Below are 24,170 nucleotides of genomic sequence, written 5' to 3'. Positions count from 1 at the left end.
CTATCCTCTCTGAAGTATGTTGTTTTTCTAAAGAGGTCCCTTAAACCCAGTTTTACAGTTAAGACTATGGCTAATTAAATTGTCATTGCCATTAGTGATTTTTTTTTTCATTGATACAATATCACTTCCTATCTATACATGTGAGGGAAGAGATGAAATTGAAAGGGAAAAAGGTCATCATGACTTACATTTGTCTCCTAGATCATGTGTTTTGGACTTTTCAGTGTCTCAGTGTTATTCTAGAAATAATTGATAATGCACAACAGAGACATACATTTTGAAATTGCTTGGAAATTCAAGTATTTACTTTTTCTGAACAATATCCACCAACTAGGTTTTATTTGCATGAGTGCAAATTGATCTTTCATTGATCACACTTTTTTTTTTTTTTTTACTATTTTCTTTTCTAATTGTCTTTAGCTTGGTCTTATTACTTTATTGTGTTTTTAATGGTTTTAATATTTGATTGTACAGCACTTTGGTCAACATTACCTGTCTTTCAATGTGCTTTACAAGTAAATTTGTATTGAACTGGATCATATAGAACTTAAACTAAATCATTGTGACATTGTGTGGATGAATCTCAATAAACTCAACTTAATTGAACATACATGTGACACTGTATTTACTGTTGTCCAATACATGGAAGTGATTTTTTTAGAACATATTTCAAGTTGATAACATTGAAAAGAAATGTTGAAAAAGAAAAGTAAAAAAATATTTTAGATGTACAGTAAGACATAAAACTTAATGAGAAGTGGTCATAGTCTGGCAATGTGTTCATGCAACACACCACATTTATGGAATCTGTGATTCATGTAATTTCCTAGATGTGCAAAAAGGTTTTGTTTGTGCAGATTTGTGCAGCATGGAAATATACAAATCTCAATGAAGTCTCTGACAAATGTCACATTTGATCTATATTTTGAATTGTTTAAGTGTTCTATGAAAAACCTGCATGTACCTCCACATCTGACTTCCCTTTTTTTCTGTCAAATCATCCACAACTGTTCTGGCAAGACTCCTGATGAAAGGTTTCAGTGGAGGGAGTGCATCTTGATCCAGTATTTAAACACAATTCATTAAACCAGTAATGTCATTCTATCATGTAGAGATGTCTCATATATTGCTCTCATAAGGTTTTCACTCAGTTTTCCTTGGTGTCAGACTAATTCAGTTATTCTTGGTTGAAGTGCCTCAACAGAACCTCCTCATCAGTCAGCTTCATGTGGGTTTGAAATCAGTGGTGTGCATATTTTACCATCACATTTCAACAATGTTTATCTTACAGGCTGGATGACTGTAACAGAATTACAGTTTAGAGAGCAGTATAACATTTCAAACCCTTTAACTTCTGGTCTAAATTAATTAGCTTTTTGGCTCCTCTGAGCAATTATGCAGCGCAGTAATTACAGTAATCATTGTTCCATAGATTGACTTAACTGGCAGCATGCTGTGTTCACTGCCTCTCTGTTAGTCAGCGCTGAGTTCCTGCATTGTATTTATGCAAGTTTGCAAACATTTGATTCAAAACATACTTTATTTTCTAAGGAAATCTGTTTTTATTTTCCTATTTTTTCTCTTTATTTGTTTGTATGTTTGTCTTCATGGATGTCAATTGTAATAAGTATTTTTTTATTGTTATTATAATTATTATTTTGTGCATTGACAACAAAATTACAACATCTACTATAATGAGGTCTCTGTGATTCCATTGTATAACTTACTTTCTGCCTCTTTGGGCCATTTTCTGTGTATTTTATCAGTCCGCAAACAAATATATTCAAACTTTGTATACAATAAGCGCAGGAATTTATATGTTCTGGAAACTCCTTGTGGAATGTGATTGTCAGTGTTCAAAGAGAGACATCATGCCATCATGCAAAAAAAAAAGTTATGCAGGCAATAATATCCTCAAGTCACGCACAGCCCCCCTCTCTCATGGTGTCCCCCAGGGTTCAGTGCTTGGTCCCCTCCTCTTCATCATCTACATGCTCCCTCTTGGTCACATCATACGCCGCCACGGCCTCCATTTCCACTGTTATGCCGACGACATCCAGCTTTACATTTCAACCACATCCATCACCGCTGCTTCCCACACCACCCTCACAAACTGCCTCACTGAAATAAACTCCTGGATGCAAACAAACTTTCTCAAACTCAATTGTAACAAATCCGAAATTCTCATCATAGGCCCAAAATCCCTCACTTCCACCTGCCCAGACTTCTCACTCACTATTGATAAATCCACTGTTTCAGCATCCACCCACATCCGTAACCTTGGTATCATTTTTGATCAGTCACTTAACTTTCAACAACACATTAACAATATTTCAAAAACTGCTTTCTTCCACCTCAAAAACATCGCCCGTCTCCGCCCCTCCCTTTCCTTCACAGCTGCTGAAACTCTCATCCACGCCTTCATCACCTCAAGACTCGATTACTGCAATAGCATCCTCTACGGTACACCCAACACCCTCCTCAACAAATTACAATACATACAAAACTCAGCTGCACGCCTCCTCACTCATACCCGCTCCAGAGACCACATCACCCCAGTCCTCCAGAACCTCCATTGGCTTCCCATCCCCTTCAGAATACAGTACAAGATCCTACTCATCACCTATAAAGCCCTCCATAACCTAGCTCCCTCCTACCTCACCGACCTTCTGCAGCCATATAATCCCTCCCGCAACCTCCGCTCCACCAACGCCAACCTCCTCACCCCTCTCACCAAACCCAAGCACCGAACCTGGGGGGACAGGGCCTTCTCTGTCGCTGCCCCCACCCTCTGGAACTCTCTCCCCCAACACCTCAGATTCTCTCCCTCACTCACCAAATTCAAATCCGGACTCAAAACACACCTATTTACAAAGGCTTTTAAACTATAATTGATTGATTTTTTTTCTTGTTTTGTTTTATTTTGCTGCCTTGCTTTTATTTGCTTTCTTCACTGTTCTCCTTTTGCTTCCTATTGTATAATTGTATTTTCATGTAAAGCGCTTGGAGAACCTTTTAAAGCGCTTTTATAAATAAAATGTATTATTATTATTATTATTATTAATATCTGGCTGCTTTGACAGAATGTTTTGGTGAAATTTGCCCCGACTGAAGTTTCAACACATGACGAAGCCAATGATTAGTTGTTCATTTATAATTTTCCTTAGTTTCCAAATAATTCAAATACTATTTTATTTATATTTGGTTAGTATTTGCCGATGGAGTGAACAAAAATATAAAACACTGTACGGTGAATGCTCTCAGAATTTTTTTAATTGAAATACAATTTTTAAAATACATTTCCAAACATGTAACCTTGGTTTGGTTTCTCTTAATTGAGTTGTAATTGAATTATAAATGAAAGAATCCATATACCAGTCCCTCAGATCAAGTGTTCCGGTTTTGTCCACTAGATGGAGACTTTGGACCACGCAGATCAGGTTACCACAGGGAGAACCTAGTTCTGCTTTTGCTCCTGGATAAGAGAGCCTTTGCTTTTGACAAGTTGGAAATTCAATATAAGTATACTTTGCCTTATAATAAGGTCAACTTCACAATGTAATAACCGTAACAGCCACTAGGGGCGCTATAAGGGGTGTAAAAGGAGTAGCCCTGTTCATTCATTGCTGATTTGACCCTCTTCGCCTTCCGTAGTCACACACCAAGAAACTTTTTACCAAAGGAGCAACCTGCACGCTGGAAATGATCTCTTCTGAGAGGTAAGGAACTTTTATTAACTTTCTAACAGCTACTGTAAAATACACTTACATGTTTATCGTGTTAAACGCTTCTTTTTTTAAACCGTTTGAGTGATTTTATGTGAAACGTTGCACAACTTAGTATAACGTTGCCATGACGACGCCAGCAATGTTTAATGCTAGCTACCTGAAAGTATAGCATATCTTTAAAGCTTTCTGCGCGGCTCTTATGATTTAACAATATAACTGTGATTTAAATGAGATGTGTTGTTACAAGATGGTCAACAGCAACGTGACAGTTGTTTCTACATAATAAGATTATATATAAGGAATAAGGAACATCTCTCTTAGCTTATTTATGATTATTATCAGGGTTAGCCTGCTGTTGTGTTTACTAAAAACATGTGAAATTGAAGGCTGGGTTCTTCAAATGAAGAAGAAATACATTACCAGTCAACAGTTTGGACACACCTTCTCATTCAATGGTTTTTATTTATTTTAATTATTTTCAACATTGTACATCAAAACAATGAAATAATCTGGTTTTGCCATAATATGGATTACAACAGTAGTCAAATAGGGCTATCCATTGTGTACTAACCCTACCTCTGAACAACACAACTGATGGTCTCAAACACATTAAGAAGGCAAGTCATTCTACAAATAAACTCTTGACAAGGCTCATGTTAATGAGAAACCATTCCAGGAGACCACTTCATGAAGCAGACTGAGAGAATACCAAAAGTGTGCAAAGCTGTCATGTAGGAAAAAGGGGTCTACTTTACAGAATCTAAAATATAAAACATATTCTAGTTTGTTTACCACTTTTTTGTTAATTAAATAATTCCATATATGTTCTTTCATAGTTTTGATGTCTTAAGTATTAATCTACAGTGTTTCACATAACTAAAATAAATACAAACAGTTGAATTAGAAGGTGTTTCCTAACTTTTGACTGGTAGCGTATCAATAAAACCAAAGGCTAAATTAAGCACAGTCCAACCTCCGGTCTCAAAATATGAAGCCCATGCGGAAGTGTTATAAACTGCAATTAATAGAGAATCCGCTTGAGGCTGGCTGCAGAAACACCGGAAACCACATAGACATGACTGGGAAAAAGACGATATTTGCAGCAGAAATAAACATGTTCACAGCCTGGATCAAAAAATGGATTCGGTCTACGTAGCTAATTTCTCTATAGGCACACACAGGGGACAAATTTGTTTCTAACACGACGATTCAGAAGATACTGACTGACAGGGGAGAACACATAGCTGTTGGCTGGGAGGCTCAAACCCCGCCCCTTTCCTCACACTATGCTTGGTTGAGTTCAGCATTTCCAATATGGCTCCCGCCGATGATTGGCTTCAAAACAGTGCTCAGGAACAGATGGATGATGTCACAGATACTAAGTCCATTATTTATACAGTCCATGTTCCACACGTGTTCTTTCATAGTTTTGATGTCTTCAGTATTAATCTACAGTGTTTCAAATAATTAAAATAAATACAAACCCTTGAATGAGAAGGTGTCTCCAAACTTTTGACTGGTAGTGCATACTTATGCGTTTATGCAAATATATCTTTAACTGTAGAGAGAATAAAAATGCCGTCAGCCATTCATATAGGTCAGGTTAATAACTTAAATTGTGCTAGCTTATTTGGAGCAGTCATCTATAAGAAAAATAATAATCAACCTCTTATTATAAAGCTCAGACTTTTCTAAATGTTAAAACCATTTTACTTCTGTTGTATCAGCCCTGCCGATGGACAACACATTATTACTCATGTTGACATCTCTGTATTGAATATGCTTGGTGCTCTCTGGGTTGTCATTGAAATGAATTTGATTTGTTCTTGTTCCTGCTATGGCCTACATTTTTTTTCACATGTCTGTCCTCCCAGCTTCCCAAGGCTGAGCCCAGCAAGGGCAGAGATTAGCCTTAACCAGGATTAAACCAATGAGAAAATTTGAATTTGTTGGCCCTTATCTCCCAGCAACATGTGGAGTGCTCTGAGCAAATGGCAGAATTTGATCTTTTGCTTCCTTTTGGCAAAGCATGTTTTCCTGCCAATAGACACTTATCAAACATGACCACTGGAGACAGAAGGAATTCTCAGTGCAAGCAAGCAAGCAAGCTTTAAATGATTTGTTTACAGGGACACTACTTATATATTCCATGTTTTCTGAGTGTAGGAAAGACAGAAATATAATATAAGGCGCCTCCTTGTTGTCAGTGGTGTTGCACGTCAGCTGTCAGGTATGCTGTATTTGCACAGCACTTTATTAACATACTTTAATGGCTCAATGTTGCTTCTGGTATATTACATTTAGACCACCAGCTTTGATAATCTCCCTGCATAATATTAGGATTCACCTCATAATGTAGTGAAGTAGATGGGCTCTATATTTGCATTCTAAACATGCAATTTCTTGCCTCATCAGGTAATGTAATTCCACGCTTCATTAGGACTGTGAAGTTTATCATTTGTCATCAAAGCCAAGCTGTCAATAAATGATTAAGTTTCACACGAGGAAAATGTGATATTTGGGCCCCAGCAAAACGGATAGCACTTTATATTTTAATTGCAGTAAGTAAGATTCTGTTTTGTTTGATTCTCGGGCTGTATTTAAGCGGCTGCTTGTTACAGCTAGAGGCAACGTCATTACAGAGCAGCTTAAGCTTAATTTATTCTACTCGTTATGCCATTAAGGAAAGCAAACTTCAAAAGGCCCCCGACAGTGATTGAAATGTGTGATATCTTGATAGTCTGGTTGAGATTCAAACGTGGTAACTGCTTTTACACTGAGGATCCAGCAGCATATGGTAACTTTTGGTATGCTGCACTTGTTCTACTGACACCTTATAAGAACTTTAGTGCCTCAAATAACATTTACATCTTTGATTCATTTGTAAAATATTTTTATGAATTAATAAAACACAAACTAGTATACTTTGTTATTGTTTTTGTAAAATTGCATTAAATAGAAAAGAAAGAACATCTGTAATACCCTGAAGTTGTTATCTTCACACATCTGTTTTTTCTAAGAACATGACAAAATTCGCTGTTTTTAAAGATATAACTTAAATAATTAACTGAGGGTCACTCATGCAAGTGCATAGACACCAATCATACACCTATACATCAATGGGCAACCCAGACGTGACCAAGGGAGGCAAAGGAAATTGAATGATTAAGGGGATGGTGTGGTGATGCAGGGGTGGTATTTATAAGTTACAAGGCAGAGGACCTATGGGAGAAGTTTCTCATGACTGAGACATTAAGGGACTACAGGGGAGAACAGGATGTCCGTAGTTTTATGTAGATAAATGGTCGACTAATAGCTAATACATAATGCTAATATGTCTGTGAAGGTTCTCAGTCATCCAGGTCATGGTAATTCAAAGCTTGATCTGTAAGACAACTGGACTTGGTTTGATTCTTAAAGACATTCCACTGCTCCTCCAGTCTATGTTCAGAACTGAAGAAGCCTTTTGAAAGGGAGGTGAAAGGTCTTCAAGAATCAAACCAAGTCCAGTTGCCTTACGGATCAAGCTTTGAATAATGTCAATATCACATTCTTGTTGCGGTTTTTGCATTTGATGACATCCTTTATTTCGTGCACATTAAAATCGAGGGAGATTTTTAGATGGGCCTAGTTCATGAAAAAGAAAAATACATTAGGTTATTCTATACATTTCTCTACATGGTATTTATGTCTGAAGCAATATTTAACATTACTCTGTACATCATAAAATATTTGTCACAGAGGGAAAAAATGTTTACCTAAAAGTCCAAAAACGACATAAAAACAACTTAAATAGAAGAGATTAAAAATATATTAATAAATATATTAACGAGGAAACACTGGAGGTAAAATAAGATGGTAAAACTCAACAAAGGAAATTAAACTCACCAAAATAAAATAAATTGATAAGATAATAAAACACTAAAATGTTAAACCAGTAAAAGAAATTAAGGTGCTATACTTAAAAAAGTGACTAAAATTTAAACTAAATAAAAAATAAATAGATAAAGTGAGATGAAATAAAACTGTTATAAGAATAAGACTCAGTTAAAAGTTAGACTTAAAATGTTTATGCTCTATACCAGGGGTTCCCAAACTTTTCATCTGCTGACCCCCAAAATATAGGTGCCAAAGACTTGCGACCCTCACTGTCCATCAAAGTGTTTTAATGTGGCTTCATTTAGCTGGTCTGCAGAAATTTAGCCTACCTATATGAGCATGTGTCTGTGTTTCCTGTGCCGTTATGAATTAACTTACTGCTACTGATGCTTTTGATTATTAACTGTTCACTAACCTTAAACTTAGGAGTCATCTGACAAAAAGAAAGGTGGAAAACTCATTACATTTTCTATTTTCAAGGTTTTATTTCAAGTTTAGCTACTATTTTTGTCCGTATTTTTCACTATAATAGGTAAAATGTGCTATTTTTAGATAATTAAAAAAAATAAACATCCTGGAAGACATCTCACGACCCCCCATTTTTGTTTCGCGACCCCCCAAGGGATCCCGACCCTCACTTTGGGAACGCCTGCTCTATACTATAACTTGTATATGAGGTGATGCCGTAAACATTAGTTTGCACATAAATAAAATTAGACTCTTGTTTGACGTATATCCCTGAGTAAGATATGTTAGGCTGTGAAGGTCAGTCTCTAAGGGCTAGTGGGAGTCTTATTGACTGTGCGGTAGAAAAGGTATACATGCATAACCTCAAGTTAATGAAATACAACAATGTTTAAGAGGACAAAAGTCACACAGGCTCAGGGTCATTCTTTGCATGTCCATCCTCTCTTTGTTCCCATGTGTGCTCAGTCCCCCACACTCTGGTCATTAGGCGCTGTGTTCATGTATTCACTCAGCAGTGTAAATAAATAGAAATTGCTGTCTGACAGAATGATGGAGAGATGAGGCATGTATGGGCTTGACTTGTGATGAACCGTCAGCTCTAATTACTTCCTGCTGAAACTGGAGATGAGGCCGACTCAACGTAAAAGGTGGACCGTGTCTCCTTGGGGCTGCGGTGTGTACTGATGAGTCTGTGTGAGAACAAAGAGCATTACGTTTTGACATTGTCAATTTATGCCGTCTACAACTATTAAGCAATTACTTCACTAAGTCAATGATGGCATATTTTCCTCCATCTATGAAGGGATACACAAACTATGAATCCATCATGTGAGGAGGTGAAATAAAGAGTCTAAACTTACAGGTTTTGAACTTCCACATGTTTTTCATGCTCTTGTTTCTGATTGCACAGGACAGAAGATTTGAGCCTAAATAGAAAGCATTTTATTTGCACAGAGGCACAATCAGGCCCAGCACTTCTGAGAGTCTCCAAACCTCTTTTTTATTTCCATCAATTTGGTCATGAAAAGGAAAATAAAAGGTTGTGTTTTGACTTTGCAAGTCAGGTAAGCATCATGTCCTTGTCACTGTATTATTGAAACGGCAATTCTTGAGTGCTTTTTTTAAGCGAGGGGGCAGCACGCAGTTTGTGGAAGTGTCTTTCTTTCTTGTGAGGACAGAGAACTGGTCGCTTTTGTCTGTAGCATTACCTGTTCAGGTTATTTCTTTATTACTTGACAGTGGAGAGGTAGGACTTCATTTTTGTCTTAGAAGACTTTAAAGTTTTGGATTAATTTGGGGCCAAAGTCTGATCACATCTAGGTTGATTTTTACACCCGAGCCCTCTGAATGCTCACTTTGGGTTTGTGGTTGAGTGCAGGCCACGATGTAAAAGTTGTGGTTTGAAATGCAAAGGTTATTTGGTAATTCAACATTTTGACAACAGAACCAGAATTGACAATGCCTCTAATAATGTCTAAACTGCAGTGTTGGATATTCAATATCAGTATGCAGGGAAATGCACTGATCCAGTTCCACGATCTATTAGGCCACCCCACCTCCCCAAATGGACATGTTTCCTCTCCTTCTGAATGTCAGCCTAGACAGAAATAAAATCAGTTATAGCTGCTACAAGCAACCATCAGGTAGACCATCAAACAACAACAGTGTGGAAGGAGAGTCAAAACCAAGCGGCAACCTCCAGTCTCAAACTATGTAGGCCATGCGGAAGTGTTATAAACTGCAATTCATCAAGAATCCGCTTGAGGCTGGCTGCAGAAACACCGGAAACCACATAGACATGAATGGGAAAAAGACGATCTTTGCAGCATTAATAAACATGTTCACAGCCTGGTTCAAAAAATGGCTTGGCCCTTTGTAGCTAATTTCTCTATCGGCACACACTGTACGGGGGGTGAATTTTTTTCTAATGCGACGATTCAGAAGATATTAAGATTCCGAGTTTTTTCCCAAATAAGGACATGACTGACTTGACTCCTGGACGGGAACACATAGATGTTGGCTAGGAGGCTCAAACTCCGCCCCTTTACGTCACACTTGGCCTGGTTGAGTTCTGCATTTCCAATATGGCTGCTGCCGTCGATTGGCTTCAAAACAGCGCTCAGGAACAGATGGGTGATGTCACGGATACTACGTCCATATTTTTTACAGTCTATGGTCAAAACTAACAAATGTCATCTATCAGTGCTTTCCCATCATGCCTTGTAAGCCTGTATATTTTTTAACTTTGAAGTTGAGATAATTAAAACAGATAAACTCTAAATCATAGGACACAGGGCTGTAAGTCAACCTGTTCGCATTAGCTCAGCTTGTTTTGAGGTTAAGATTCCTTTAGTGTACTAAGCCACACCATACAACAATCACATTTACGCAGGGTTAGTAATGCACAGTAGGGATGCATTTGGATGCATCCCTAATGTACAGCTTGAAAAAAAAATTAAGAAAATATACACTTATGTATCTATATGGTATTAGAAGAGCCCTGAGTATCGGCTAATACTCCACTCCAGGTATCGTAATCAGTAACAGGATGCCAGAAACAGTATTCAATGTCACACATTCTTACTCACAATTTGGTCTGAAATTCTAGAAACTCGGCTCTAGAGATTACAAACGACACCTCCAGGGTTAAAGTAAATCCAGACCTGTCTATTAGTGACTTTTTAAGGTCAGACTCCTCACCCTCACCTGACCCTAATGTATCCTGTTACCTTTGCATTCAGTGTCTGGGGTTAGGGACCAGACACCTGAGGTGCACAGGACCCCCCCTCTCCTCCAGTTACCTCAAGTCCCCAGTGATACACTCATCATATCCCTCTGTCTTTCACAAACGAGCTGTGATTGAGGTGATTGGAATTTCCAGACACTGTCACAATCGTTTTGATTGGAAAATAGACGGGAGATAATGGGAGAGACAGGCCTGTTATGAGAGCCCTGTCAGGGCTAAAATAATGCGTCAGAGTGAAGAGGTTAAAGACACTGCTTCCTTGTTAATAATTAATTGCTGTGCATGTGGTGGATCCACTTCAACGCTCCCAGTCATCACTTGATAACTGCTTTACATTTAATTTGGCTTCAGAGACTGTTTTCCGAGAGGGGTAAATTGTGCTTGGTGCTCACACGGGCTCACATAGAGACAGCAGTTTGGTCATAAACCAGTAATTAAAGAAAATAAAAGTTAAGCTAGTGGAAGAAATGATACAGTCATTCTGTACACCACTTCCTGACTTATTTATGTGCTAGCTTAAATGTCCAAGAAAAAGCTGCAGTTATAAAACTGTGTTAATTTCCTAAAGGCTTTTAAACCTAGCAGTGATTATAGCTTATTCAGGGGTAAGCTGTTTTAAGTTATCCACAAGAATTTGACAAGTTGAAAGCAAATCTTGACTCATGATGTGTGATATTTTCCTCTCTTCTTTCCTCTTTAGGTGACACAGGGAGATGATAGCGAACGAGGAATGAACATGGTGTCCCTGCGGACCAATGGTAGCACACCGGAGAGGACTGTACCTGTAATACGCTTGGAGGATGATGCTGACCTCAGGGTATGGAGAGCTTCTGCACATGATTCCACTACAGTCCTGCTTTGTGCTATAATAGTTACAACCATCTGCACCAGACGGGGATCAAACTTCACTTTGCTTCTGTATAGTCCCCATTCACTGGGGAATTGGGCTGCTCCCTTTGCCAAATCCACAGCAGCCAGTGCTCACCCTTGCATGCACACAGATAATGATCGACTTAATTAGACCTGAGATTGAACGAACTGCAGCAGCAACTTAATCATTTGTAACTTGATTCGAAATACTATATTATGCAGCTCCACAGACTTGGAAAGGCTTTTGTTTTTTTTCAACAAGCTTCCAATCAAGATGTGCTTCTCGATTCAGGCTTAAATTAAGATGTACTGTTTTTGTCATTCAAAATGGTAAAAACATCCAGAAGTCTTAAACACAGGCTCAAGGGAAATCCTCTGCTGTCTCTCATTGACAGTAAGCAGGTGTCAAAGACAAGTGTATCAAGGTTTTCTCTCTTATTCCCCCCTAGGAAATATATAAATTTGGAAGGAAATTGGGTCAAGGTAGCTTTGGAGTTGTTTATGAAGCTATCCACATTGAGACACGGACAGAATGGGCTATTAAGGAGGTTTCCAAACCTGTGGTGAGTACATTTGGCATCCCTCTGGGGAGCCTGTTTTAAATGTGATAAAAAAGATGCACTCATAATAGAGTTAAATGTTTTGTGACCAAATCAAGCTGCGTTTTGACTTTCTGTCGCTTCAGCCAGGAAGTTCCAAAGTTGAGATGCTGGAGAATGAAATCAACATCCTTAAACAAGTGAATCATGCTCACATTATACATCTCAAGGAGGTCTACATCACGGCAAAGGTGGGCATGGTTGGACTTTAAGTAACAAACTCAAGTAAAGGATAATAAAGAGAGTGGGTTTCACTGATTCTGATATTGATACAATGGATCTGATGTGAAATAATCTCTTCACTGTATAATTATTCATATTTTCTGTGCTTGCTTACAGATGACTTATTTGGTTACTGAGCTGTGTGTTGGAGGGGATCTGAAGCAGCTGTTGAAGCGGAAAAAGTTCTTTACAGAGGATGAGACGAGGCATATCATCCTGAGCTTAGCTGACGCTGTTGTCTACCTTAACAAAAGAGGTAATGTCTGTCACAGTCTGACATTTCATAGTTTGAAAATCATTTGAGACGAGCTGAAGTTCTAGTGTTTGATGGACATGACAGGAGGAGAGGCAATGCTTTACAACTTGTACAGTACATGTACAAGTACACATGGTCCAGGGCTTGGACCATGTGTACTTGGAGTGCAAAAACTCAAAATCTTACCAAATGAAATTGTCTCATTTTTAGTCAAAATGTATTATCCCACTTGATTTAAGATGAATTTACTTAACAAGTAACATTTGAGCAAGATAGAGGGACTTGTTTCAAGACAATGCATCTTAAATATCTTGTTAAGTCAAACAATCTTGAAATCATCTTGTTTTGAGTTTTAATTTAGAAGAAACAAGGTTTATTTTAAATTTCATACATTTTTCAAGCTGAGATCTTATTTGTAGAAGATGGATAATCTTGATTTAAGACAAACCCTTTCTTGATTTAAGTCAATGCATTTTATTGGAGAATCTTTCAGAAAACAGCTCCATTGATAAAAGAAAGAAAGAAAGAAAAGTTGGGATTTTTTAAGGGTGGGTTACAGTTTTCAGGCACTGTTTCTTCTAAATCAGATAAAAATATACATCCTCAAACTAAATGCACACAATGAAACACCTACTTTGGAGCTTAGCTGGCTTATCCTAAAAAACAACATGAGTGAATTTTAGTATATCCAGCTAACTATGAGAATGCTCAAAATGCTTATTCAAAATGCTAAAATTAAACTTTGTAATCTTATTTGAAGTACAAGATGGTCTTAAACCTAGAGAAGTTCTGCTATAATACAACTCAAATTAAGGTGAATATATCTCAAATGAAGAATTTGACATGAAATGTATTAGTGCAAAAATCTTTATTGAGTGAAAAAATAATAATTGTTAGCATTCCTGGCCTATTCTGAGACACTAAGCTATAAAATACTGGTAGAATATTGATAAAAAATAAGTTTTCACTCCTAATTTTAAGATCACAATTTTCTAAATATTACATCTTATTTTAAGAAATCTTACCAAGCACATTTTCCTTTGTTCTATTGGCAGATTTTTTTTCTTATTTCAAGGTAAAAGTACCTTCAAATAAGTTATTTTTTCTTGTTTTTGGAGGGGCAATTTTTTCAGTGTGTCGACTAAAACTGGACTAAAACTATCACATAAAGAAATGACTAAAATGTGACTGAAACTAATAAGCATTTTCGTCCAAAAGTCTAAGACTAAAACTAGGATAGCTGCCAAAAACAACACTGGTCCAGGCTCTGTCTAGATTTAGGACACCTCTATACTGATGTGAGACCATTTGCAATCTAGTCATTGCAGAAGAATGACACACTTCCATTGAGAGGTAACGTGGGGGAAAAACATACAGGAAAATAAAATCAGCTCAAAATACATTTTTTAATTAAATATATGTGCTTTATTTTGAAATGCAACCCCCCCTCTTCAGCGGTGAACTCTGCAGTTAGAGGTAATTTAGGACATAGCCCCGCAATGAAGCATCATTACTGGTAGTTAATGAGTAATTTACAACCATCTAGGGAGCAATAATGATTAATAGGTGTGTTTTCACATGGAAAGTCCCCGTGTGCTGGTTTTTCATGATGCTAACTAGGTAGGCAGAACCTGTTTCATGGAATGATGCATCATGTAATCCCTCAGTCTAAATTTGTTGTGTCCTCAGACTATGAACATTTTATGTCCTTTGTTAGACTCAGCTGTTGTTTCGGACTTAAAGTTGTTAGTCTTGAGGTTTCATACAAAAACATACTCATGATAAACGTGGTGCATTTTGCATTCAGATGTCATGCAGCCAATAAACTGAAGATCAAAATGTTTCAAAAACAAAGGAGTGATTTCCCACTGAGATACTGCAGTGTCCAAAAAGTTACCTTATTATTTATCTACTAAAATTTAATTCAATTTCCATTTTAAATATTATGTATAATTATAAAGAAACACAGCTATGACCATGGAATCAAGAGTTAAGCTCCTCACAAACAGTTAAAAAATTATTCAATATTTATATTTGTCTTTTTAATCTTTCAGGTTAAAAAAATATCTTAAAAGGAAAAAAGGGCATTTTCATGTGTTTGTTTCGTGCACACCAGTTGGTCTAACTTTCCTTTCACACACACCATCAGCACTGTTGCGTTTTATAATTGGCTGCTTCAAACAGTGCAGGGAAAGGGACTGCCCAGGGCAAATTGTATTTTTCCTCCTGCCTTCTCTCACTCCACCAAGTTTTGTTAACGAGGCCCTTCAGCCTGGCCTGCTGTAAACAAGGTAAACAGATCGCTGTGTTGGTGCATGAAATACATGTTTTATTATTCATTCTGCCGACTGACATTAACATATCACGTTGTACTCTCCTCTGATCACCAACACTAAGCATATCGCAGAAAAAAGACGAATCCAGCAGATGAAGATGACACTTTTTTTTGCAATATTTTGTGTTAAAATATTTTTTTAAATGTGGTCATGTTCTACAGGCCATTTCTGTGAACTGTCCGATTAAAGTATGTGTTTTATTCCCAATGGAAAAATTATTCCTACCCTCTATAGATTTTGAGTACTTATGAGTAGCAGGCAGCCACATTGCAACCCCTAAAAAACAACTTGTTATGAGAGCAGTGCTTATGTGGATAGCGAAAAATAAAGCTACCAGCTGCAAATGTTAATCTCAAATGTTATGAAATGAGGGCTCCAGTTCAATGTTTTTGTAGAGGCACTCTCAGCCACCCATCCCACAATATAACAAACATGCTGTGGAAATCAGAGCAACACAAAGCTGCACCATCAACATTAATATTAACCCTCCTGTTATGTTGAGGGTCAAATTGACCCTTTTTAAAGTCTATTTTAGGCAATATATACCTTCCAAACCAGCTAAATGCAGCATAAAAATCTGGGCAGCATGTGACAGAAGAAGTGTCGTGTTCATTTTTCAACATCACTTCATAAAAAAAATAATTCAAAATTTAAAATAAAATAAACAAAAATCTATGTCATGTAAAACTATTGTATTTATATTTAGGGCTTTACAATGTATATTGAAAACAGTTGTAACATTAATTTTAATGAAAAACAAGTGAGTTATCCTCATTGAACCTTGATCTGTGAGAATTAAAGAACACCAATGGACTAAATCTTGATTTAAATGATTAGTAATAGAGTTAAAAATTAGATTCAAAAGAAATGTGTATTTGGATTTTTTAGGGTTCTGATACTGTTGGACAATTGAATATTGCCCGGGTCAAATTGACCCAGGAACATTATTACTGTCCCTAAGAAACGAACATTAGAAGACGGTTAAGTTAAAATGGTAAAAAGTGATCTATTAACACCTAGAATATACACAAAGCAACACTAGTTTCAATGAAGTTTAGTTTCCTCTTCCTTGAGTTTCTTCCATCTTGAATCACCAAATGTCTGGCTCCTTCAAATCATTACCAGCGAGGAGTTTAGTGTTTATGTGCTGTGAATATATCAGATATTTTCGCTCAAAGAGCTGTATGATCGGGCTGCACACATGGAAGATGAGAGCGGTGAGGATGAATCATAAAAATAAAGCCAGAGGCAAGAAGACTCAAACATTGTGTGATAATTCTCAGTGATTTCACCACTTTAAGCAACACTGTTTTACCTATTCAATTAATCTCAATACTCTAAAATTAATATTGAACAAAATGTATTGTTTGAAAAATTGTTTCTCACGTCTTACAGACATCGTGCACAGGGACTTGAAACTGGAGAACATTCTCGTGAAAAATGCTCCAGATGAGGATGAGAAGGGAAGGATTAATATTAAGGTGAGATTCTTATCAACTCTCTGTTGGATGGAGTTTAATTGTCTCATGTCTACTTTTTCCTCTCCCACTATTTAGTTAAGGCTTTACGACTGACGCCTCCTGATCTTCTATTTGCAAAGAGAGACTCGACTGTATCTTTAAAGAAATAACCAGCTGAGCACAGTATGTGGTGTAAGTTGTCAAGAGGCAGCCAAAGCAGATACCTGGTGCGCAAGCTTAAAGAAGTCTAGACTTGTTTGTCAGACCACCCCATAAACGTCATTTTTTCCTCTTTGTCTCACACTTGAACACACAAACACTAACATCCTGCACGTGTTGTTAGAACATGTTGTCATGGCTCAACATAAATGGTGTTTATTTTCCAGGATTTAGCCTTCTTTTCAGGGTTTTGTAATAATGTGATACGTTTTTAGGAATATAGCCTTAGCAGCGTTCATGTAAATCATGAAGGATCATTGTTGTACTCGAGCCTGGCCTTGTTTTCCTTACAAACACCGTTAACAAAGAATCTAACATGGGTGTGTTAGCACATCTTAAATCATGTTCATTAATTCCACATTTTTCTTAAACGCTTCTCTACCTAGGTGACAGACTTTGGATTATCGGTGCAGACGGGTGGTGTAGGCATTGAGAACATAATGACGGAGGCCTGTGGGACTCTTATCTTTATGGGTGAGACACCGGTATCTCCTGCAGCATGTTAGAAGGCCACACTGACGATCACAGAGAGGGAGCTTTGAGTTTGAATGAGTGCTGTAGCAGCATGACTTGCTGTCTGCCACAGATCCTCTTTGGCTTTAAATTAACCAAAAACAATCAAAATGCCACGAAGAAAGATTTTGAGCTCCAGTTTTATTGTGTTTATGCTTGAAGTAGATGCTTTATAATAACTCTGTAAATTTTTAGAATAACAGTGGTGCTATGGGGCAACATTTTCAATATCAAGTCCCTTTGCTTTACTGACGAACTCAATATTACTGTGTCTGTGTAAAGGGGTCAGACATGAGAGTCACGATAGAACATCCTTGAGTGTCATGCTACTTTAGTGATTAACAGTTTGTGTGCCGATACAAGGATGCATAAACAGAAGAAAAAATTAAAAATAGAATAATTCAGGTTTCATATTTCTGAAGACCCTGCTTTGTGAATATTTGGCCTAGAGGTCTAAGCATGGGCCTCCTATACAGAGGTGACAGTCCTCGTCGCAGCAGTAGCAGGTTTCGACTCCTGGCCTGGACCATTTGCTGCATGTCTTCCCCTGCTCTCTGCTCCCCACATTTATTGTCTTACTTAAGCTGTCCTATCCATTAAAGGCAAGGCAAGGCAACTTTATTTGTATAGCACATTACATACACGAGGGCAACTCCATGTGCTTTACATTAAAACATTAAAAGCATTGGAAACATTCAGACAAGCATAAAAGAACACAATTAAAATGACAAATATAATAAAACAGAAAAGAAAAGGAAAATTAGAATATATTAAAAATTACATTAAATTTTGCATTTAAAGCGAGCTAAAATAATCTAAGATAGGAAGGCAGTGTCAAATAAAAAAGTCTTAGTCTTTGATTTTAAATAGGTGAGAGTTGGAGCGGACCTACAGCTTTCAGGGAGTGTGTTCCAGATACTAGGTGCATAATGACTAAACGCTGCTTCACCATGTTTCGTTCTGATTCTAGGGACTGAAAGCAGACCAGTACCTGATGACCTCAGAGGTCCAGATGGTTCACAAAGTAGTAGCAGATCAGCAATGTATTTTGGGCCTAAACCATTCAGTGCTTTATAAACCATCAGCAGGATTTTAAAGTGTATTTTCTGACAGACAGGAAGCCAGTGTAGAGATCTAAGAACTGGAGTGATGTGGTCTACTTTTTTGGTCCTTGTTAGGACTCGAGCAGCAGCATTCTGTATGAGCTGCAGCCGTCTGATGGACTTTTTAGGGAGTCCTGTAAAGACACCGTTACAGTAGTCTAGTCTGCTGAAGGTAAATGCATGGCGAGTTTTTCGGCATCCTGCTGAGACATAAATTCTTTAATCCTTGATATATTCTTAAGGTGATAGTAGGCTGACTTTGTAATTGTCTTAATGTGGCTGCTGAAATTAAGGTCTGAGTGTATGACTACACCAAGGTTTCTGGCTTGGTTTGAACATTTCATCTTTGCAGATTGGAGCTGAGCTCTAACCTTTAACCTTTAAAGGCAAAAGTGTCTCCAAATATAAAACTTTAAAGAAGAAACACTCAATGTCCATTGGTTAAAACCACTAAGCAGTAACAGTCTTACTTTAGCAATTGCATGCTGATATGTTATTACATACCTGTAATATTTATTGGTGCACTGCTACTTTTTACAGCTCATTACTGCTCACTACTGTGACTTTGCATCACTGCCCTATGCATCATGTGGCTCCTTCACTTCTGTGTGTCTTTGTGAATATGTGTCTTTAAGCTATAAGTCCAAAAATGTTCACATACCAGATAAAGAGAGGCTTATATTTACGTACATGTGTGAATTTCAGCTCCTGAAATCATGAGCGGTCGTGGTTACACCCGCTGGTGTGACGTGTGGAGCATAGGAGTCGTTATGTATATGTTGTAAGTAGACACACATGCATACTGGACCGACTCATACAAATACATACTTAAATAGATACTGTGAGTTCATATGACTGTGCTTTGTTTCCCCATGTAGGCTGTGTGGAGAGCCTCCGTTTGTGTGCAAGACCAAGACAGACCTGTACAAGGAGATTAAGCACAAGGAGGTTCAGTTTACCCAAACCATCTGGGCCACAGTCAGTGATGCAGGTGACACTTATTAACACACTTCTAATCCTGCAAAGACTACAAGTATACTTAAATACCCTAAAATTGATAGATAGCAAAAAAAGTAGACATTTTTTATGAGTTTCTTGGAGAGGATTCACATCTTGCATATATTTGTCTATCTATACATTGGCATCAGTTATATGTCCTTTTCATGTTTTTTGTTTTGTTTTTCTTCTTGGCAGTACTGGATGTTACATACTTGTAGTTTTACTGTTCAGATTGTCACTGAAGAACTCACATCTGTCTCAACAGCCAAAAATCTGTTGACTCTCCTTCTGAAGGTGGATCCTTCCTATCGCATGTCTGCTTCACAGCTCCTAGAAAACCCTTGGATAACAGTAAGGCACCTATTGCTCAATGAGCATTCATAAACTTTATCAGATGAGTCACATGAGGAGCTATAATGTGGTGCTTTGTCCAATAGGGTGACACTAATGTGTCTGCACTAACGCCCAATGTGCTGGAGATGATGCGTCACCACAGGGAACAGCAGGAGAGTAAGACAATGATGAATATTTACCTTCATTAAAATAACTTAATCCAAGTCGGGATGTAATGGTTTTTAGAAACATGTACACTTAAAAATGTATGACCATGACTTTGAGTGTGGGAATGAAGGATGACATGGAGCCCAAAAGATTCAGTCAAAATCTATTCTGTTTGCATTTTGCAAATATAAGGCATGTGATTATGAGATAATGAAGAGATCATGGCACAAAGAGTGAGTGGAGGGATGGGTATTGGCAAAAAAAGAAAAATAACTACATAATGAAGTTTTCTAAAATGATCCACAATAGGAACAGGGACCCTTGAGGACTTGTCCCCCACCTCTTCTGAGGACACACCAGACCAGGCTCCTGCCTCTTCAACAAAAACAGACAGCAGCTGCAGGAGCCAAGCTAAACCAAACCCAAAGACCAGCAGAGAGAAGAGGTTCTGTACACCGTCCACATCAACCAAGCTGGTACTGTTCATCTCACCTGCATGTGTGTTTTCTGATAATCAGATTCAGTTCCTGACTCTGTGGTTTATAAAGCTTTTGGCTGTTTCGTCATCATCTTATGGACGTAAGTTGTTAAACCAAAGTAAACATATCTAACAAATCAGAAAAGGAGAAAATAGTTCCATTAACATTAAGAAGACTTCATAACTTGGTTATTTTAGTCCTTAAGAACTTCTAAAGCTGTGTTTAAGTGATCTTGATTATCAATTTATGGCTTGTAGATATGCCATGTCAGCTTCAAATGAGTTATTCCACCAATCTGTAGATCATTCCATATCTATTGTACCTATTAGAATCCATCCATCGATCTTTAATCTTACTCTTTGGTTCATTCTTGTGTTTTGGAATACAGACTAAAGACATTGTTGGCAGCAGCCGGCAGGACAAGCACAAAAATGGCTCTGAAACACTGGCACAACTTCAACTGACCCCCCCACAGGTTTGTTGAAAACTTTGCCTCTAAATCATCTTTTTATTTTGACACTCTGCAAATCAAAACTTTATGTCAATTGGATTTAAACAGTTTTTTTAATTAAACTTCCTTTGTTCATATAAATTGACAACATACTGCCTTAATATTACCAGTCACCACTAGATGGTGCCAGATTCACCTCTTACAGAGGCTGGTAACGGAGGTGTATCGATGCAGCTGTTTTTTATATGAACGTGATTAATTCAGTTATGTAAGATGAACATGAATCTTATCCCTGCAGTCTCATGCCGGCGTGAAACCCTCCACACAGCAGCCACGAGCTCAGGACAAGAAGGACATCAGTACAGGACAGAAAGCAGCCTGTGATGACAAGAGATCTTCTCCCCGCAGTAAAAGTAGGACCGTCGCTTGTAAACCAGAGAGAGAGTACAAGAGAGAAAAGCTGAACTAGAGGTGGACTATATGTGAAATACACTATTTAATCTCATGCTGCTGTTAAGCATCTGAATGATCTGATGACTGTGAATGGTGCAGTGTTTACTGTGATGATGGGAGACTGAGCGTTTAGTAGTGTCAAATACATGGGGGATAATATGCAGGTAAGAAAAAAGTCATCAGAGAGCTCTGAAGTTGAGAGTCAGCTATCCCTCGTGCCAAAGAGAAGGCCCCCCGTTCGGTCGGAGGTGTGTCTCAGCAGATGGTGTAAAAAGGAAACACACTTACTGTTACAGAGCCAACTGTCTGGAAATGTCAAGCAGCCAAGATATAAGTTCACACTTTTTGTACTGAGCAGCAAACAAAGATTAATACGACTATAATTTTATCACTTTGGTATTATTTATTTTTTAGAGGGAAACAGGGATGTTATAGTTTGGTGGGGGAAGATTTTTAATATTCACACACATATTTAAAAGGAGTGGATGAATTGTTCCCAAATAAACTTAATGTGAAATTACAATGTGAAGTCTTTAGATCAGTAATTAAAAAAAAATAAGCTATATATATTGAGCTATAAATTAAGCTACATGAGACTGAGAATGTGCCATATATGATTAAACACAAAACTGATACATAACAATTTTGCGTGTTATTTCACTTAAATTTATATGTATGCATGTTTCATGATTCTACCTTTCATAGAGGCTAATTCTTTTGAAAAGTACAGGAGAATCAGCTGGATATCATTTCACCCCACCAAAGTGAGCAAAAGGGGTTTTCTTTCTCCCGCTCTGACCTCTCAATTCTAAAACGCCCTATATGCACTGACTGCTCCCACTCAGTGTCAAAACAGAGAAACTGTCACACAGGCTGGTTACGCTCCGTCTGAATGCAGAGGATTGGGACTGAGGGCAGCCACGGGTCTAATCTCGTTTGGAGGCCATTGAAAGCAGCAGGAGCTACTTTGAGGGCACTGCCATTCAAGCACAGGTTTTTCCACTGTAGAGAGAATAATCCCCGGCATAGATACAACATTAAAGTAGCCAAGCATAACACACAGAGGCTGAATTTCAAATCCACCCATTTGCATCTTGAAGTGAATGAGTGCCAACAATGGGGCTTCGTGTTCCTGCACAGGCTCTGTTTTAGTGTGTAAGTGTAAATGTAGCGTGCATTTGTTCAAAATGTATTTAGAAGGTGTTTCGACTTTTCAGGGAGAGGGTAAGTGTCTTAAAAGAGTGCACACAGTATGTTAACCTCAATTAAATTCTGTATACCTTAATGCTGGGTGATGTTTTTAACATGCAGAGTAGAAATGTAAAACATGTTTTTCACTCTTTTCTTTGATGATTTGTTAATAAAAAGGAGCGGATGTGAATTATCTTTGATTAAAGCTGTGTGCCAAATACCGCAATGTTATTGACACACCATATATACCTGTGCTTTCCTCAGACAGCTATAAACAGCAGATGGAGCTGTAGTAAGTTGCTGGGTTTCTTTCCTGGAGATGATCTGACAGGAGAGTGCTTTCCCTGAAGCTTACTACCTAGTTTGGTGCATGATGATGTGTAATTAGAATTGATTGCTTGAGTCACTGCCCATTAAAACTGTGATGTCCATGTGATGTGTCAGTAATTAATATGTTGTATGTCTTGATGGTCCATTAAAACAAAGTCAATTGTTAAATTGTGGTTTTATTTGGGTGCTGTCTTATTCACAGAAGCAGGCTTTTGTTGGTGGATGATGTTAAAAATGATGAGTCATGTATTTGTGTTAATTTTCCCTTTAAATGACCACAGCGTGAGTCTTCATACAACCTCCTGTGTGTGTAGTTCTTGTCAGAAGAGGAGATGAGATTTCAGCATATGGTCTTCATTGTCTTGATTAATTACAGGGAAACAAAAGGAGGGGAAAAAATCTCCAAATTGACTTATGCAAGCAGAATATGACCTACAGCAAATCACAGGAGCGCTTGTTCATCATGCCTCGAGGTGGAACAAATCTGAAGAGACTGAAACACATCTAGAAAGACGCATGTGGAAGAATAGTGGTCGTCATGTATGCTGACAGTAGTTTTATCTGCCGTTTAAAAAACTGTCAGCCTGTATTTATGAGAGCCAACAGAAGCCCCCAGTTTCACTTTTCCTCTTTTTGCCAAAACTAGAAAAAGAAGAGGTGGGATGGGAGGGGGGGACAGGGCGAGAGAGAGGCTGTATGGTGGGTTGGTTAGGGGCGTGAATTTGGGACAAAGCATGGAGGCAAAGGAAATTAGAAAATTCGTCGGGATGGAACAAGGGATGCGCCCCCTGCCTCCCAAAAACCCTCCCTCCCCCTTTTTCCTCCAGCCGTGCTCCTGACAGATGGAAGTAAGGGTGGGTGGGTTGACGGGCTGGAGGGATTAAAACTCCACAGCCCCATTTTGGAGCCTGAAGAGAGTGTCACCCCTGCAAAGCCAAGGTGGGGTACAGAGAGGCACTTGTGGCGAGAGTCAGGGGGCGTGTGAAGTGGGTGCACGCAGGGTAATGTCAAAAGAGGCAAGGATGCCCCCCCCTCCTCACCCTCCACCCTCACCCTCCAGCCCATCTCCAATCACCTTTATCCAGCAAAGACCATGAAGGGAAGTGGAAGGGGGGGTGCATCTCAATAACCATAATAGAGCCCCCTTTAATTAATCAGCTCATCTGCAGAAGCTCGATACCTGCAGCTGGACCCCCCCCCTACCCCCGTACACACCCCTCTCACCCCCAAACACAACATCCTCACACTGCTGCTGTGACATTGTGGTAATGAGGTAACACAGCAACAATGTCATGGAAATGTTGTGGAGACGTTATCTGTTGGAGCTCATCACACATGCTGATGTTCCTGATCCCCTTCGATGTCTG

General features: G+C 38.3%; 1 protein-coding gene across 2 annotated transcripts; it reads left to right on the top strand.

Annotated features, from left to right (window-relative positions):
- Window positions 1–3,450: 3,450 nt before the first annotated feature.
- Window positions 3,451–22,971, top strand: stk33 (serine/threonine kinase 33). Of its 2 annotated transcripts, XM_034680264.1 has the most exons (15): window positions 3,458–3,719; window positions 11,522–11,638; window positions 12,141–12,254; window positions 12,377–12,481; window positions 12,630–12,768; window positions 16,500–16,585; window positions 17,170–17,257; window positions 19,105–19,180; window positions 19,278–19,390; window positions 19,664–19,749; window positions 19,836–19,908; window positions 20,209–20,375; window positions 20,767–20,853; window positions 21,128–21,300; window positions 22,738–22,971. In XM_034680264.1, exons 2-14 carry the CDS (start codon window positions 11,552–11,554, stop codon window positions 21,296–21,298), a joined length of 1,392 nt encoding a protein of 463 aa, XP_034536155.1. In that variant the 5' UTR covers window positions 3,458–3,719; window positions 11,522–11,551; the 3' UTR covers window positions 21,299–21,300; window positions 22,738–22,971. The 2 variants fall into 2 exon arrangements, with proteins under 2 accessions (XP_034536156.1, XP_034536155.1); XM_034680265.1 differs by lacking the exons at window positions 21,128–21,300; window positions 22,738–22,971 and having other exon boundaries at window positions 3,451–3,719; window positions 20,209–20,478.
- Window positions 22,972–24,170: the final 1,199 nt, after the last annotated feature.

This window comes from Notolabrus celidotus, chromosome 3, assembly GCF_009762535.1.
Source record: "Notolabrus celidotus isolate fNotCel1 chromosome 3, fNotCel1.pri, whole genome shotgun sequence".
Classification (NCBI taxonomy): Eukaryota; Metazoa; Chordata; class Actinopteri; order Labriformes; family Labridae; genus Notolabrus; species Notolabrus celidotus.
The sequence above is the reverse complement of the archived record's forward strand: the minus strand, read 5'-3'. Positions and strand labels throughout refer to the sequence as shown.

Coding starts and splice junctions, on each gene's coding strand:
- stk33 (XM_034680264.1), top strand. CDS start 11,552: ATGAACATGGTGTCCCTGCGGACCAATGGTAGCACACCGGAGAGGACT. Junction 19,181..19,277: donor GGAGTCGTTATGTATATGTT/GTAAGTAGACAC, acceptor TTCCCCATGTAG/GCTGTGTGGAGAGCCTCCGT. Junction 19,909..20,208: donor CCACAGGGAACAGCAGGAGA/GTAAGACAATGA, acceptor GATCCACAATAG/GAACAGGGACCCTTGAGGAC.